Below are 17,441 nucleotides of genomic sequence, written 5' to 3'. Positions count from 1 at the left end.
GGTTACATACGCTTCAGGTTACAGACTCCGCTAACCCAGAAATATTACCTCAGGTTAAGAACTTTGCTTCAGGATGAGAACAGAAATCGTGCTCCGGCAGTGCGGCAGCAGCCAGAGGCCCCATTAGCTAAAGTGGTGCTTCAGGTTAAGAACAGTTTCAGGTTAAGTACGGACCTCCGGAACAAATTAAGTACTTAACCTGAGGTACCACTGTACGTAAATCTGGAACTGCCTCCAGAAAGATCAGACCACCCCGCTCCTGTCCCTTTCGGAAACAAGAGTCTTTGCTGTGTGTTTGTGTGCGTGTGTGCATGCGGAGGCACAAAAACAGAGTCCCGTGGCAAAAAAATTGTGGGTGCTCATGCCCCCTGGGTCCCCTGGAGTTGGTGCCAGTGGCTCGCAAGAAGCCCCAAAGCAGGGCCTAAGCACAGCACCTCTCTCTACGCACTTGTTGATTCCCAGCAAACCAGTATGCAGACCATTTACTCTGACCCAGAAAAGCTTCCCTTCCATGCTGCGTGGCAGGACGTGTGTCATCCGAGGGGCAACATGATAAAATCTGGCAGCAAAGCATTTTGCTTCCGTTTAAGGACAGCTCACAAATGATTAAAAGTTGTCCTCGACCCCCCACAAAAAGCAAAGGTTTGCAAACCACGACCACATGACTTCACCACAGGAAATTGTGAAGTCATAAAGCTGGAGCTGCAAGATTTAGCTGATTTTGTTGGTTGATTAACAGAATGGTGGGCAAAAAGAGGTAAACATCGAACTCAGGCATGGGGGATAAGAAAACTTCTGGATGTTCACAGGCTACAACTCTCACCATCCCTATGTATTGGTAATGATAGCCAGAGCTGAAGGGACTTGGGGATCCCGCAACATACTGCTCTAGAGCCTAGAATTCTGAGGAAGCATCTTTTAAAAGTTGAGGAAGAGAAAGAGATTTGATAAAAATGTGGGCAATCTGTTTTTGGATCACTAATTTATCTTTTAGGGAACAGTCAGAGGCTAATTCTCCTTCCTTGGCTGTGTGTTGCAGGGGGACTTAATCCCAATAAAATGGAATTGCTATAGCTCAGGAGATCTACTAATCAGGATAAAAGTTTAGGCCACATTCTGGATGGGATCACGCCCCTTCTGAAGAGCCAGGTACACAGTCTAGGAACGATCCCAGGCTGGGCACTGTCTGTGAAGACAATGTTGACATCTGTTGCTTTTCGCCAGCTTAGGCTGGTTCAGCAGCTGCGGCCCTATCAAAAGATGGCATTGATTATGTCCAGGTTAGATTACCGCAATGTGCTCTACGCGGGGCTGCCCTTGAAGACGGTTCGTAAACTGAAAGTGGTACCTACCTGTGTTTGGTGCAAAGATTGCACGACACCTGTTCTGCATAGAAATTCCCAGGCACTAATTTACATTAGACAAAACATGCGCATTAGGCAAAATTGCAGACAAAAATGCTAGAGGCGATTTCAAGAAAAACATGAATTGCTGCCGAAATGCGTATAACTGAATTTAAGATTGCAAAGGTGAGAAACCAAGAGAACCAAAACCAACAGATCCAGCCATCCCTACGCATTTCTTCCAAGTCTGGCTGTGAACAAAAAGAAAAGGAAAAAAACTAGTGGGGATCTTGTTCACTTATTTTTTGCAATTGTAACTGTATATTTTTCTTATGTGTAGTGTGCCCTGGATTTTGGCTTAGAGGAATCAGGGCAGCACATGTAAAGCATATGACTTGCCTCCCCGCAAAGAATGCCGGAGGACTGTAATTTGTTAAGAATGCTGAAAATTAGAGCTCTGTGAGCGGAGACCCACATTTCCCAGAATTCTTTGCAAACTGCCTTGTGTTTTTCAGATGAAGGCTAGTATGTAAATTTAATAAATAATAATAATAATGGGTCACGTGCCGTGGACCCGCCCGCACTTATTGCTGACAGGGAGCCCCATTGAATCCAATGGGGACTTACTTTAGAGTAATTTACGCGTACGACTGCACTGCAGATCATAGCTGTCAACTTTTCCCTTTTCTTGCGAGGAATCCTATTCGGAATAAGGGAATTTCCCTTTTTTAAAAAAGGGAAACGTTGACAGCTATGCTGCAAATACAGTAAGCAACAACAAAACAACAAAAAACCGTGCATTTGCAGGAAAAAAAGCATGGGTATATTAATTATATTAGGCGGCGCGGGACATTAAAAAGCGTCCCGAGCTTAATCCGTATCGATCCCCTGCTGGCGTCCGCACTTCGGCGCGCCCGGCCCCTTAAAGGCCGGGCTGGCTCGGGGAATGCGGAAGCAGGAGCCGGGACGCCGTTGCCGTGGGAACCGGCTCGGGTGACGTCGCAACCGCCCGCCCCTCCGTCCCCGCCCACGACTCATTGGCGAGCGCCCGTCATGTGGCGCTACCGAACGTTCGCTCCGAGGCGGAAGCCGGTCTGGAAGGGGGCTCACAGGGGGCCGGCGGGGGCAGGAGACGGAACCCCGTTGGGTAAGTAAAGGGCCAATCAAGGGGAGGCGGGCTTGCCTTTTGAGGCGTTGGCACGTCCCGCCGCGGTCTGCTTCCTCCCCCCCCCCAAAGTTGTAATGGTGGGGTCTGAGTCCGCTCTTCCTCGTTCTGTGGGAGGGCGCTTCCATTAGGGAAGTGGGGGGGGGCGGTGGGAACATTAGGCGGTAGACAGTTATTGTTGGGGAGGGGGGCGGTTTTCAAATAACGTTGCCCCTTAAAGGCCAGCTTACTTTATGGTGGCGTTTGTGACTGTTCCGTGGACCGTGTTGTGTGATTGTTGAAGGCTGAGAGAAGGTGGCCGCAGCCCAAAGTCACTTAATGAGGGCGTGGGAGGATTTGAACCCAGGTCTCCCAGTCAGTCTGGCGCCCTTAACCTCTGCAAGTCAGAGGCATGGGTTGCTATCCCCCCTGGAGGCAAATCTACACACACATATATAGGGGTTGCAAGGGGTGGACTGTCAGAGGAAAATCTCACGCAAGAATCGCAGGTGGAGGAGGTATGTAGTTTGGAGCAGGAATGCATGCAGAAATTAACGCTTTGACCTGTTACGACAAACCCCTTTGCGGTAAAAAACAATAATAACATAAATAAGGAGCAGCGGTAAGAGATCAAGCAGTCAGCTTGGTAATGTTGGGGTGTGTATGTGAAGGAATCCAAGGGTAATAGACTAATACTCTCTCACACACTGCTGGGATAGTAGATCCTGTGAAAACCCCAGCTGGTGGACCCTTTTCTTCAGGGATGGTCCTCAGGGGTGCCTCAAGTTTTCTGAAGGATCTGTGGTGATTCACCGGTGCAAAGCTTGAGGCCCAACTGAAAATAGCAAAGGGGTGGTCCCAAAGTATTTTTTAATAAATGCCCAGCAGGTTCTTGTGGCACTATAAAGATTAACATGTTCACTTTGGTTTAAGCTTTTGTGGACTGCAGTCCCAACTTCGTCGATATGAATAAAAAGTTGTTTTGAGTTATGGTTATATGTAGGATTACTTATCATGCATCTGATGAAGTCAATTGTAGACCGTGGAATCTTAGGCCATAATAAAAGACTTGTAAACTGCTTATAAGCTTTTTTATAATCAGTAAATAAATTTTGTTAAGTAAATTTTAAAATGTTAGTTTTTAAGGTGCCATAAGAATTGGGGGGGGGTGTTTTTGTTTTTTGCTGGGGCAGGCTAACGTAGCTACACCCTCTGGAAGTTGTTGCAATCAAGTCCTTTATGGGGCTTATGTTGCTGAAAGTATGATCCATGGTATCTTGACAGGATTTGTATTTATTATGTTATAACTTAAGGACCTGAAGGCAATGTACACGGTTCTCTTACCATTTTATCATCACAACATCCTTGTGAGAGGGATTAGGCTGGGAGATAGTGGCTGACCAAGGTCATCTAGTGACCTTAGTGACTGAGTCAGGATTTGAACTCGGGTCTCCCCAATTCTAGCTACTATATCACATTGTCCCTGAGCGACATCTGCTAGAAATAAACTGTGTGATCGACTGTGATGGTCCTTTGGAAGATGGGAGTGGGCTCTAGAGCTCAGTGGTTGTTGGGTCCTTTTGAATACAGTGTAAGAGAGTGTCATATTTACTTTAATTAAAATGTTTACTAAATTATGGCTTTTCTATTTAGCATATTAAGCAGAGTGTGTGTACTAGATATTCTGCCTCTAGAAGTTCATATATGTTATTGATCAGTAGTGAAATCTTTGCAACCCTGTTGCCAAGATGTGGGAAGGGAATTTCTTAGCATACCTTCCAAGTGTGTTTTTGTGTGTTTGTTTTGTGTGTGTGTGTGTTCTCTGTGTGTTCTGCTCTGTGCCCCATAATTGGGTGGCACCTGGGCTTCTGGGTAAGAATGTTGTTTCTGTGTATGCTATGTTTGCCTGTGGAAATTCTCAGTGAGATTCTCAGATACCAGCTGCATATGTCTGAAAATTCTATGAGATGGAGGTGAATTAAAAATTTGATATCGGGGCTTTAGGAAGAATTATGTAAGCTTTCAGGTTCCGATATAGATTTAAGCTGCTGGCCATCTGTGTGCGGCAGTCTGGATGATAAGCACTAGTTTCAGAGTCCTACCCAAAGTAATTTCTGAACTCTTAGTCTGCCATCCTAGACACTGTTACTTGGGAATAAGTCCTGTATAACCAATAGGACTTACTTCTGGGTAGACATGCGTAGAATTGCACTGCAAATGTGCATCTCTGCTCTTAAATGCAAAACGTTTTTGCACTGTTCCCTTGCTGGGATGAATTTGGATGACAGCTTCTTGTAGAAGTTGTCAAGATTGGATCCTTCTGTCAGTAAAGGCCCAAGAATGACTGAGCTGTGCCACATTCTCTTCTGTTACTGTACCTTGAGATTCCATCTTGTTCCCTCTCTTGGCTGTGTCTTCCAATTACTTTTTAATGAACCACCTTGCCACATCCCTGCGAGCACTAATAAAACGGCAATTCTAACAAGGTTTCTTTTATTTATTGCACACCGAGTGACTGGGTATATGTTCAGATCGCTTCAAAGTTCACGATATTACATTCCTCTCAGCCAGGAGTTCTGGTGATTTCTTACTGCCCTGGAGACCCGCTGCCCCACAAACATTGTTGACATCTGCCTGTCTCGAGAGACAATGGAGTGCGCCTCTGGGGGTGAAGTCAGGCCGTGTTGTTTCTGTTGCGTTAAACAGACCCAAAGTGACCTCTTCGGGGCGCAAGCCTGGGCAGTGTGTGTGGAGGTCCTGCGCTGCCCAGATGACAAGGGCTCCCTCTTTAAAGAAAGATTTATCTGCAAAATTGGTTTTTCGAACCAATGCCTGTCCTTAATGGCAAGGATTCGTTTCAAGGTTTAGTAATGTTTTTGCATATTTCCCTGGCACCCTACCCTCCAGCCCCTGAGCAACCTACAGCCGTTTCACAGAACTCGTTTTGTCACTTTTTGTCTAGTCAGTGAATTAGCTTCTAACATGTCATGCTGAGTTGGTACCGCTGTTATTACAGTTCTTCTTCCTCGGTAATGGCAGCGCGATTGGTTTGCAGAACTTGTTGAGGCCTGCGAAGGCGTTGCCTGAGGCGCTACATTCCCAATCTGTGAGTGGAACCGGGCACCCTTTTGCTCCTGGCAGAATCTCCGACCGGCCTTTTCTCTGCCCTCACGGTCATGCCAAGGGGCAGGGAGGAGTCCAGCAGCTCAGCTGGCGGCCACAAAGGGAGATTTGTGTTGAGCGCGCCTGGCACGGCTTGCGCCTGTGCCCCAGAGGTCACCTGATGATCTTAACTGATGCGGGCATTAGCCCTGGCAGAGCCGCGTGAGATGCTGTTTCTCGCTGGTTTGTGTTTTTGCTAGAAACTGCGGCAGTGGAGCACCTGGGGTGAGGAGGTGGGGAGGGGAGGGGAAGGCCAGGAACGGGTGCGGGTCTGTCGTCCGCCAATCCGAGAGCCACGTGAACATGGTGTGACACGGAGGCTCAGCTTTCACCGCAGGTCGTCATTCCTTAAGCTAGCCCCCCTCCTCTCCCCCCTGCACAGCAGAGGTTAAAGGGCAAAGGTTTCACACCCTGCCGAGAAGGGAGACAGTTGACTCCTCCCTCCCCAATCCCTGTCCAGTTCCAGCTGCGAGGCTGTTCCCTGCCCTCTCTCCCAGTCCCCTGTTTTCCATGTTTTTGGCATTTGACATGGGCCCCCTTTGCTGCCTGTGCCCCTTGCTCTCATCCTTGCCCCATGTGTTTCCTAGTTTACCCAGAAACATTTCTTCAGATGCCAAAGTGGTGACTCAGCTGGGCAAGTCTCAAACTCCACGTCCTGGGAGGGGATGGTGAAAGCCTGGGCATCTCCCGGCACCACAGATCTTTCAGCTCTTGCTCAAAACTAAGTTTTGCCTTCCGCATCTCGTCTTTTCAAACATCCCATTTTTGGAACTCCATGCCGCTTGTAGAACATGGATGGGGAGTTTGTGGCCCTCCAGATGTTGTGGGACTGCCACCATCCCGACTTGGGACTGACGGGAGCTGAACTACGACCACATCTGGAGGGCCACTCGATTCTTCTTCCGCTGGTGCAATAAAACAGAAGGGGCAGTTTCCATTCTCTCCTCGGAAGAAAACTCAAGTTAATGATAAAAAAAGGATTTGACCCTTTGTTGTTTAAAAGGATGCTGTATGTCTCTTAGGGTGAGGCCCACTATAAAGCTGAAAGTCGGGGGTGCAGGAAGCTTGTAACACTTTTCTGCTCCTGGATCTCCTGCATCAGCCACCAGGGGCTGGGAAGACAGCAGTGACAGGGCAATGAGGAGGCCCTGGCTTGTGGGTTGCTAAATTTCTAGGGACCCAGATACTTAAATGAGCCCCTTCCCCAGTATCAAGTGTCTCAGACCATATGATTGGCAGGTAGGACCTTGTTGGTAGTGGCACCGTTGGCGGCTCACCTGTGACGGGGCCTTTTTTGTGGTGGTTCCTCATTCATGGAATGACCTTCCTAGTGAGGCACGTCTGTCTCCATCATGATTAACTTTCAGGATGCATTTGAGAACATTCCTGTTTGGCATTTGGTGGACGAAGGGGTGCTGTTCCTGGCAATCCTGAGATCACTGGATAAATTGATGCTTTAAACTGATTTTAGAATGTTTTAGCTGTCTTAAAATGCTTTTTTAAAAAAAGATGTGTATTTGTTTGCCACCCTGGGCTTCTTCAGGAGGAAGGGTAAGATATAAATTCAGTAATTAGTAATAAGAATGACGACATCAACAACATCTGGTGGCTTTGAAAGCGAGATCCAGGCCGGGAGAACCAGCTGCAGACTGGTGGTTGGAACATGGGAGGATGAAGGGGGGACTGATATATATAATATGCCTCATAGCTCATTTTTGTAACTATGGAGTTATTGTCCATTTTGCTGCAAGCTGCCTCAAGATTTTGGCTGCTAAGAGAGGTATAAATACTTCAAATAAATAAGTTAACTTCAGTGGTTGAGGTGCCCCTGCTGCACCTCATAGAAAGATACTTATTTCTTTCCAAGATCCAGGATGATGAAAACTGGTTCTGCCACTTTGCCCCAGAAGCTGACCGTGCACAGTGCTGTTTGGCTAGTGCCCGTGACGTTACAATTCCACACCTGGGAGGTTTCACCACCTTTAATGTCTAAAAAGGCGATCTTGGAAGCGATGGCAGATGCCGACGTGAATAACTCGGCAGCCTAGCCCCAAGAAAAGAATAAATAAATTAAAAAGGCGTTGTGGAATGGGCAAGGTGAGATAATTCAGTTGACATTCAGATTGCTGGTAGGCCTGTCCCTCTGACAGAGTGTCAAAAGAGTCAGGGCGGCATAGGCTCAATTTGTGTGTGAGAGAGAAAAGTGCGTAAAAACCTTTGCAGAGGTGCATTTGCCTGCGCTATGGACACCTTACGAGCACGTGTGTTTTTGAAGCGTGGCGTGTGCTTATGCTGAATCTGGGATTGTTTTTGGTGGAATCAGAGTAGAGGAGGGAGCGAGGCGTGAGGAAGGAATTGGGAAAGTGTGTTTGTGGGGAAGGCATAACAAAGGTCAGAAACGGAGCGGAATTGCAAATTCCTCTTAATCGGAAGGGAATGAAGCCTCCTCTTAGTTGTTCTTTCTGACCGAGGGCAGAAACGACAGGTACGCTGTAGCAAGGAGCAACATTTCATTTGGTATTCAAATAAATAAAAACATTCCAGCCCCTGCATGAAAAGTTCGCATGGGCCGCTTTAAGAATGGGGCTGAAGTCTGACCATTATAAATTGTGCCCCATGTTGTCTGATTTACCGTATTTTTTGCTCTATAAGACGCACCAGACCCTAAGACACACCTAGTTTTTGGAGGAGGAAAACAAGAAAAACAATATTCTGAATCCCAGAAGCCAGAACAGCAAGAGGGATTGCTGCGCAGCGAAAGCAGCGATCCCTCTTGCTGTTCTGGCTTCTGGGATAGCTGCGCAGCCTGCATTCGCTCCATAAGACGCACACACATTTCCCCTTACTTTTTAGGAGGGAAAAAGTGAGTCTTATAGAGCAAAAAATACGGTAAGTAGAAATCTCAGGACCATTTGCTGGCGAGTCTATGATCCCTATTAGTTTTTTCTGATCTGGTTCAACGAGTGCAATGCCCCTTTCTTGCCCTTAGCGCTCTGCACAAAGGCTGTTGCTCTACAGCAGCCCAAGCTCAGATGAGCTTCAAGGAGCCCCATGGGACTTGTCTGCGCATGGGGAGCATGTGGCCCTCCTGGAAAGAGTTGGTCTAATTGGCACCGCTCTTGAAAACATGGTCACGGGAGCCCCATAAACAGCCCTGGCTCCCTGTCCTGTGTGAGGAAGAGCAGGGGCCTGTTATGTTCTTCTGGTGCAAATAGTTTCATTCTTCTGTTACGGAATCAACCAACTCAGTTCCTACAGTATTAAATGCAAAAGAATATAATAGGTCTGTTGTTGCCGAGGACCGGGGTTTTGGAATCTTCGTTGCCACACTATTTAACAGGGTTGGAAGGGACCCTGGGGGTCATCTAGTCCAACCCCCTGCAATGCAGGAATCTCAACTCCATGACAGATGGCCGTCCAACCTCTGCTTAGAAACCTCCAAGGAAGGAGAGTCCCAACTGTCGAACAGTTCTTACTCTCAGAAAGTTCTGCCTGATCATAGAATCATAGAATCATAGAGTTGGAAGAGACCACAAGGGCCATCGAGTCCAACCCCCTGCCAAGCAGGAAACACCATCAGAGCACTCCTGACATATGGTTGTCAAGCCTCTGCTTAAAGACCTCCAAAGAAGGAGACTCCACCACACTCCCTGGCAGCAAATTCCACTGTCGAACAGCTCTTACTGTCAGGAAGTTCTTCCTAATGTTTAGGTGGAATCTTCTTTCTTGTAGTTTGGATCCATTGCTCTGTGTCCGCTTCTCTGGAGCAGCAGAAAACAACCTTTCTCCCTCCTCTATGTGACATCCTTTTATATATTCGAACATGGCTATCATATCACCCCTTAACCTCCTCTTCTCCAGGCTAAACATGCCCAGCTCCCTTAGCCGTTCCTCATAAGGCATCGTTTCCAGGCCTTTGACCATTTTGGTTGCCCTCCTCTGGACACGTTCCAGTTTGTCAGTGTCCTTCTTGAACTGTGGTGCCCAGAACTGGACACAGTACTCCAGGTGAGGTCTGACCAGAGCAGAATACAGTGGCACTATAACTTCCCTTGATCTAGATGCTATACTCCTATTGATGCAGCCCAGAATTGCATTGGCTTTTTTAGCTGCCGCATCACACTGTTGGCTCAGATGTTTAGCTGGAATCTCCTTTTTTGCAACTTGAATCCATTGGTTCGGGTCCTGCCCTCCAGTGCAGAAATATATAATGTGGTGCAAAGTATAATAATAAGAACTGCTAGACTCTCCGCATCCTTTGGGGGGGGGGGAAGCACTAGGTTTTTAGTCCTCATTGATTGCAGAGGAAGAAACAGGCAGCGGCTGTGTACACAGTGCTGCTTACTCTGGCTCCAGCGTTTGAAGCTGTAGTGTGCATGGCATTAGCCCCAATCCATATCTATCCTGTAGTTTCTTGGGAAATGATGCTGTTTGTTGTGTTTCCCCTCGAACCAGCTTCCACACAGTTCAGAAATATATGCCACGTTCCCTTTGCAGTTAGACTGAGGTGTGTACATTTGAGGCAGCCACTGCACATGCTCAGATGACAGCTTCAGGAATAGGAGTTGGAGGCATGGGCGTAGCTAGGAACTACAGTGGTGCCTCGCAAGACGAAATTAATTCGTTCAGCGAGTCTCTTCGTCTAGCGGTTTTTTCGTCTTGCGAAGCAACCCTATTAGCGGCTTAGCTGATTAGCGCTATTAGTGGTTTAGCGGCTATTAGCGGCTATTAAAGGCTTAGCGGATTAGCTGCTAAAAGGCTATTAGTGGTTTAGCGGCTTAGAAAAAGGGGGTGGGGAGCGAAAAAAAATCTCAAGACTCGCAAGACATTTTCGTCTTGCGAAGCAAGCCCATAGGGAACTTTGTCCTACGAAGTGCATTGAAAAACGGAAAACCCTTTCGTCTAGTGGGTTTTCTGTCTTGCGAGGCATTCGTCTTGCGGGGCACCACTGTATGTTAGGGGGAGCAGGACTTTTGTTAGAGGGGGGCAGAAGAGAGCTATCTGTGATGCAATTGGTCAGTTAGTTAAGTATTTTTATTTATTTACTTGATTTAGGGGGGCAGCTGGGACGCGGGTGGCGCTGTGGTCTAAACCACTGAGCCTCTTGGGCTTGCTGATCAGAAGGTTGGCGACCGGGTGAGCTCCCGTTGCTCGGTCCCTGCTCCTGCCAACCCAGTAGTTCAAAAGCACGCCAAAAAGTGCAAGTAGATAAATAGGTACCGCTCCAGTGGGAAGGTAAACGGCATTTCCATGCGCTGCTCTGGTTCACCAGAAGCGGCTTAGTCCTGCTGGCCACATGACCTGGAAAAAGTGCGGACAAACGCCGGCTCCCTCGGCCTGTAAAGCGAGATGAGCAGCGCAACCCCAGAGTCGTCTGCGACTGGACTTAACTGTCAGGGGTCCTTTACCTTTACCCTTTTAGGGGAGCAGCTCCCCCCACCTATGTCCACAATTGGAGGGGTTCTTGCAACTCAGGAAAACCCAACAGACAATGCACTTTGGGTGAAAATATCTCCCTCTGCTCTCCAGTGTGTACAACAACATGCAAGTGTGGCTTGAAAAGTGGTGTGTGGTGTGGGAGCAATCGTATTTTAACCATCCAGAATATACAGTGGTACCTCGGGTTACATACGCTTCAGGTTACATACGCTTCAGGTTACAGACTCTGCTATTCCAGAAATAGTACCTCAGGTTAAGAACTTTGCTTCAGGATGAGAACAGAAATCGTGCTCTGGTGGCGTGGCAGCAGCAGGAGGCCCATTAGCTAAAGTGGTGCTTCAGGTTAAGAACAGTTTCAGGTTAAGAACAGACCTCCAGAACGAATTAACCTGAGGTACCACTGTACACACGTAATTCCAGATGGAGGGACAAGCATCCGAGGACTGAGACCTCCATTCCCCACAACCCCTAAATTTCTGCCTTGTGCGCCTCATTTTCCTCTTGTCTTCCCACTCCCACTTGTTGCTCTCTCCCCAGTTTTCCTGGCCCAGCTTCCCTCGCAAAGCATCCTCCCCACTGGGGTCCTTTGCACTCTCAGAAAACAGTACCTTATAATAATAATAATAATAATAATAATAATAATAATAACCCAAAGCCAGCACCTTCCACCCTCCCCACAGGTTTGCTGCGGGCACCAAATATATCCAGTGAGGAAAACAATTCATGCACACCAATCACTCTGTGCCTAGTTTATTCCAGCCATGGGTTTGCGGAGAGGGAACTGGCAGCGGAACTGGAATGTTGGAATTTTGATGCAGCGCCTGAGCATTCCGGAACGCTGCCGCCGAGGGGGAAACAGAGAGATGGGCTGAGAAGGCAGCTTGGCCCTCCTTCCCCTTCCCAGTCAATCCCAAACTCTCCCTCCCTTGTCCCCTCCTCTGAGGCGGGGCCAGCCTGTTGACTTCCCCAGCCCTCTTTTAAGCCGGCTGGCTGGGCAGGCAGCCAGTGGCCGAAAGGCAACTCCAGGCGGCATCAGGAAGCCCTGGTCCTTGGTGGGCAGCGGTGGGTGAGTACCCTCGACACAAGCCCCTCTCTCTTCCTGTGTTCGAGCGTCTCCAAGAACCGGCTGGGGTTTCAGCTGCCTCCTGTCCCCTGGTAGCCTGAGACCAGGCTCTTGCCTCCTCAGCGATCCGAGACCTCTGCCGCCGCCACTGGCCTCCCTGGCAGGGCTGTTGTCAGGATTTTTGAGGATGCAAAGAGCTTTGGACATCTTTGAAGTGCTGGAGGCTGCTCTTAACTATTTGGAAGGCCTGTTGATAGGATGATGGTTATTTATTAAATGTGGGTGGGCTATTCCTGTAGGGAGTGCTTTGGGCACCTCTCGGTGAGGGTTGGGGGCTTGCCAGTCACAGAATTAGAGTTTTGGAAGGGACACCCCCGCCCCCCCGGTCACCTGGTCCAACTCCCTGCAATACACAGCCATCTCTGGGCGGGCTCAAACCACCAGCAGTCAGAGGACCACCTGAAAGGGAGCAGGCTTTTGCCTGTACCTCACCAGGGTCAACAGCTTAAGCTGTGCGCTCCCCTTAACCCCTGCCTCCTCTTAGAAGTGAGCTGCAACCAGCGGCGGGAGGAGGGATAAAAGGGGGAGCTCAGGGACCCCACTGAGATGTGGGCAACATCTGCCTGCTCCATCCGTTAGGAATAGGCTTGATTCTCTCTTTGTTTTTTTATTTCCAAATTTCAAAAGTTTACAAATTGATACATGCTTCCAAGTAGAAATCCATTTCACATACAGCTTCACCCCACTGTGGTTCCCCCGTATTTTCTAAACTTGCGTATTATAAATATTCCACACTGTGCTCCCAACAAATACTCAACTGCTGCTCTTCAGTCAAATCCTGCCTGCATTTTTTACATGTTTACGTGGAGTGGGCTTGATTCTCACCTGCACAGCTTCCATCGGGAGAGCCCCCGTCGGCCGTTATTCCTGGGTGACAGAACTGTTGAGAGAGAGTGGGGTGGAGCTCTCTGGAAACGGGCTCTTCCGTACATTGATATTGTCTTAGTAAGCGATGCCCGCTCTGCTCACAGGGCTTCCGGCCTGCGCGGAGGAGACATGGAAGCCGAGGAATCGGGGAATGTGGAGTACATAGCTGAGGCAGTGACAGGGGAGTGTAAGTAAGGGGCAGGACGTCCGGCGAAGGCGTGCTCCTCTCTTGGCGAGAGGCTCTTTGCGCTCAGTCACAGCAGCATAACTTCTCCACCCGGCTCCCTTCGTACCCGCCTCTTTCCGGGGGGACCCCCTCACCGCTCTCTTTTCCTCTTCCAGGCCCCCCTGTCGCCGACGCCATGGATCCTCGGCCCCTGTTCCAGACCCTGCATGCGCTGGCGGAAGACAACGTCAACTTCTTCCAGGAGAGCACCAGCGAGACGGGCCGGCGCTTTGTGGCGGCCTTCACCACCATCCGGGAGCACGCCCGGTGCCTGGAGCCGGTGCTGAGCCACTTTGCCACCATCTACCACATCTTTGACCTGGACGAGCACACGCCGGCCAACGGCTACCGGAGCCTGGCGCAGACGGTGCGCTGCTGCCTGGCCCACATCGTCCACAAGAGCCGCTACGTGGCTACCAACCGGCGCAGCATCTTCTTCCGCACCAGCCACAACTGCGCCGAGCTGGAGGCCTACTGCACCGCCTTGACGCAGCTGCGAGCCCTCGTCTACCTGGCCCAGCGCCTTCTCACCCAGAACCGGCCCGGCCACCTCTTCAACCACGAGGACCGAGGGCTCTCAGAACAGTTCTTGCAGGAGTACATCACCATGCACAAGGGCTGCTTCTACGGGCGCTGCATGGGCTTCCAGGTGAGGCAGAGGGGAGGCGCTCAGCCTGCATGGAGCTGCTAGGCTTTGGGGAGGTGGCCCCTGACCCGTTGCAGGCATCAGTGAACCCCCACGTTCCTACCTGTCATCATTTCTGTGGTCTCCTGCTCTAAAAGGAGTTTGGTCTTTCCCCCTAGATGTCCTTGCAGTGGAACATCTATCTGCACAGTGCCTGGGGGCATGAGCTGCTTTGGACTGAGTCAGACAATTGGTCCATAAATAATAAAAATTATAATGACAATTAATTACTTATACTCCGCTCATCTGAAAGGGTTGTCTCGGCCACTCTGGGTGGCTTCCAAAATAATATAAAAAACACAGCCAAACATCAGGCACTAAAAACTTCCCCATATAGTGCTGCCTTCAGATGTCTTCTCAAAGTTGTTTATCTCTTTGACATCTGATGGGAGGGTGTTCCACAGGGCGGGTGCCACTACCGAGAAGGCCCTCTGTCTGGTTCCCTGTAACTTCGTTTCTCACAGTGAGGGAACCACCAGAAGGCCCTCGGAGCTAGCGCAGTATCGCCTCACTGACTGGCAGCAGTTCTCCAGGGTTTTGGAGGAGGGCAGGGGGATGTTCTCAGCCCCACCTAGAGGTGTCAGAGACTTATCCTGCGACCTTCTGCATGTAAGGTAGCGGAGCTGCAGCCCTCCTTCTCCTTCCCCTCAGCCCAAACCCTGTGAAGTTGCTGACTGCCCTCTCCAACCCCATCTATAGCTTGGCTGAATTTGCCACAGCTGTGTTCGCTTGCATTCATCCCTTGTTGGCCTGGCCTGACTTCTCTCTCTGTTGTTCCTCCACCACTGGCTGCATTCAGCTGTATTCTCCTGGGGGCAGGGACCTGTCATCGTCCGTCCCCCCAGTGTTTGCTCTGTGTTTTTTGTTATTGATTTCTACGTAGCGGCCGTCTCATACTGCAGTAGTAATAATTGCCAGCAGAGTCTGCTTCATCCCAGGAGAAGCTGGTGCCCTTTCCTCACGGGACCTCTGTACTCCTCCCAAGACGTTCACCTTGTTCTCTGCAGAGCTCACGCCGGTCCCCATCAGCAACCTTAATCTGATTTGCCCAACACAGAGCCCTCCGTGTTTGTCCCGAAGGAGCCTCTGTGGCAAGAGCTGCCTGCCACACAGCGGAGCCAGGGCCTCCCTGTCACGGAAAGCCGGCTCTGGCCTTCCCCTTTCCTTCTCTCTTCTTTTCCACGCAGGCGAAGGCCTTGGCTGCATGGCCCTGAGCCATGGGTCATGCAAGTCCCTCTAGCTCTCTCCCTCCTCCACCCCGACACACTTGCCAGTCTCACAGGAGACGAAGTTTCCCGGCTGAGTTTGGATCTCCATTGCGGAGCTCCCCTGACTCTCTGACTTCACCCAGAGGGTCCATGCAGCCAGGAACCCTGGCAGGACTTGGCAAGGGGGGTCCAGCAGTGCTTCTTCTTCTTCTGCCTCATCCTTTTCCCGCATGTTTGGCTGAGGCTATGAAAACCAGACCCAGCCAGGCCTCTGCCTGCGAGCAACCAGTTCCCCAAACGCAGCATCGTGTTCCCTGCCTCTCAAGGTTTGGTCCTCTGGCTATAGATTTCTCAACTTGCCTTTCTCGGGTTTGGAACCAGCAGCCGTGTTTGGGAAGCACGGTGTGGCTGTAGATGTGCCAGACTGGATTCGGTAATGGACTGGATTAGGGTCAACAAACCAAAGCTCAGTCCAGACAAGGCTGTTAGTGGGTGGTTCGCTAGACTGGATGGATGGGAGGTTGCCTGCTCCTGATGGGGTTACCCTCCCTCTCCATTGATGTTGCTTGAGGCTCAGGTGGCCTTTGGTGGTGCAGAGTGTCTTCCATCAGCTTTGGCTGGTGGCCCAGCTCTGCCCCAGTCTGGACGGGGATAGCCTAACCTCTGCCGTCTATGCTGTGTAACCTCTAGGATAGTTCAATGCGTCATATGTGGGGCTGCCTCTGAAAACGGTTCAGAAGCTTCAGCCGGTGCAGAATTCAGGCAGGCTGCTTACTGGGGCAAGACAGTTTATGCATATTGCACCAATCCTGGCCCGACTACATTGGCTGCCAATTAGTTTCTGGGCCCAATTCAAAGTGCTGCTTATAACCTATAAAGCCGTGAAGAGCTCAGGACCACCATGCCTCAAGGACCGCCTCTCTCCATATGAACCTACCAGGATCCTGTGATCATCTGAGGCCCTTCTTTGAGGTCCAGAGGGTGGCAACCTGAGAACAGGGCCTTTTCTGTGGTGGCTCCCCGTTTGTGGAATGCTCTCCCCAGGAGGCTCGCCTGGAAGCATCATCATATAGCATTCAAAAACATTCCTCTACAACCATATAAAAAGCCTTTTGCTTATTAAACTATCTATAGCCTTTTAGAAGTGGGTGGGGTGTTTTTAGGATATTCCCCCCCCTGCTCCATTTTGGGTTGCCCTGGGGAAGAAAAAGGCAACAAACAAATGTGATTATTTAATTCATTAAGAGTTTCTGCCCAGCCTTAATGTTGACCTTTCCCTTCCCAGTTCGCTCCCTCGATCCGGCCTTTCCTGCAGACCATCGCCATCAGCCTCGTCTCCTTTGGGGAAAATTACAAGCGCCATGTGTCTGGCATTGGTGAGTGGTGGGAGGCGGGGGAATGGCAGCCATATCTTGGCACATCCACAACATGGGAACTGTGTTCCTCTCCCCATCGTGTCCCCCTGAACACCAAAACGTTTGTTTCCCCCTCCCTGTAATGCATAGCTTCATCCTTTTCCCAGGACGCATGACTGGCCAGTGGGTCAAAGTGCTGTTCCTCTCACGTTTTTTGTATTATTTTGACCGTTTGGTGTCATGTTGGACTAGGGCCTGGGTTCCAATCCCGCCTAGGCCATGGATGAAGTTCACTGGGTGACCTTGGGCCAGTCACTGCCTCTCAGCCTAACCTGCCTCACAAGGTTGTTGTTGGGGTTAAATGAGGCTGGGGTGGGGGAAAATCCATGTATTCTATGATTCTATAGGAATGCTCTGATGGTGTTTCCTGCTTGACAGGGGGTTGGACTTGATGGCCCTTGTGGTCTCTTCCAACTCTATGATTCTATGATTCTACTGCCTTGAGCACCTTGAAGACAAGAGTGGGCTATAAACAAATAAATACCATATTTTTCCGTGTATAAGACTAGGTTTTTTCCCCTTTAAAATACAGTGGTGCCCCGCAAGACGAATGCCTCGCAAGACGGAAAACCCGCTAGACGAAAGGGTTTTCTGTTTCGGAGGTGCTTCGCAGGACGAATTTCTCTATGGGCTTGCTTCGCAAGACGAAAATGTCTTGCGATTCCTGGGGGTTTTTTTTCGCTCCCCACCCCCTTTTTCTAAGGCACTAAGCTGCTAATAGCCTTTTAGCAGCTAATCCGCTAATCCCTTAAGCCTTTAATAGCCGCTAATAGCCGCTAAACCGCTAATAGCGCTAATCCGCTAATAGGGTTGCTTCGCAAGACAAAAA

General features: G+C 49.8%; 1 protein-coding gene across 3 annotated transcripts in view; it reads left to right on the top strand.

The window, feature by feature from the left end:
* Positions 1 to 2,323: 2,323 nt before the first annotated feature.
* LIPE (lipase E, hormone sensitive type) overlaps positions 2,324 to 17,441 on the top strand; it is a 29,680-nt gene continuing 14,562 nt past the window's right edge. Inside the window, exons 1-4 of one of the 3 annotated variants that reach the window (XM_083454991.1) lie at positions 11,937 to 12,154; positions 13,183 to 13,265; positions 13,421 to 13,953; positions 16,483 to 16,573. In XM_083454991.1, coding sequence (XP_083311117.1) covers positions 13,208 to 13,265; positions 13,421 to 13,953; positions 16,483 to 16,573 — 682 coding nt within the window. In that variant the 5' untranslated portion in view covers positions 11,937 to 12,154; positions 13,183 to 13,207. Of the gene's footprint in view, positions 2,491 to 11,491; positions 12,155 to 13,182; positions 13,266 to 13,420; positions 13,954 to 16,482; positions 16,574 to 17,441 lie in introns of those variants that run through there. The other 2 variants (XM_083454990.1, XM_083454992.1) reach the window with 2 other exon arrangements.

This window comes from Podarcis tiliguerta (assembly GCF_965153285.1).
Source record: "Podarcis tiliguerta genome assembly, chromosome: 8".
NCBI lineage: Eukaryota > Metazoa > Chordata > Lepidosauria > Squamata > Lacertidae > Podarcis > Podarcis tiliguerta.
This window is presented reverse-complemented; position numbering and strand designations above follow the sequence as displayed.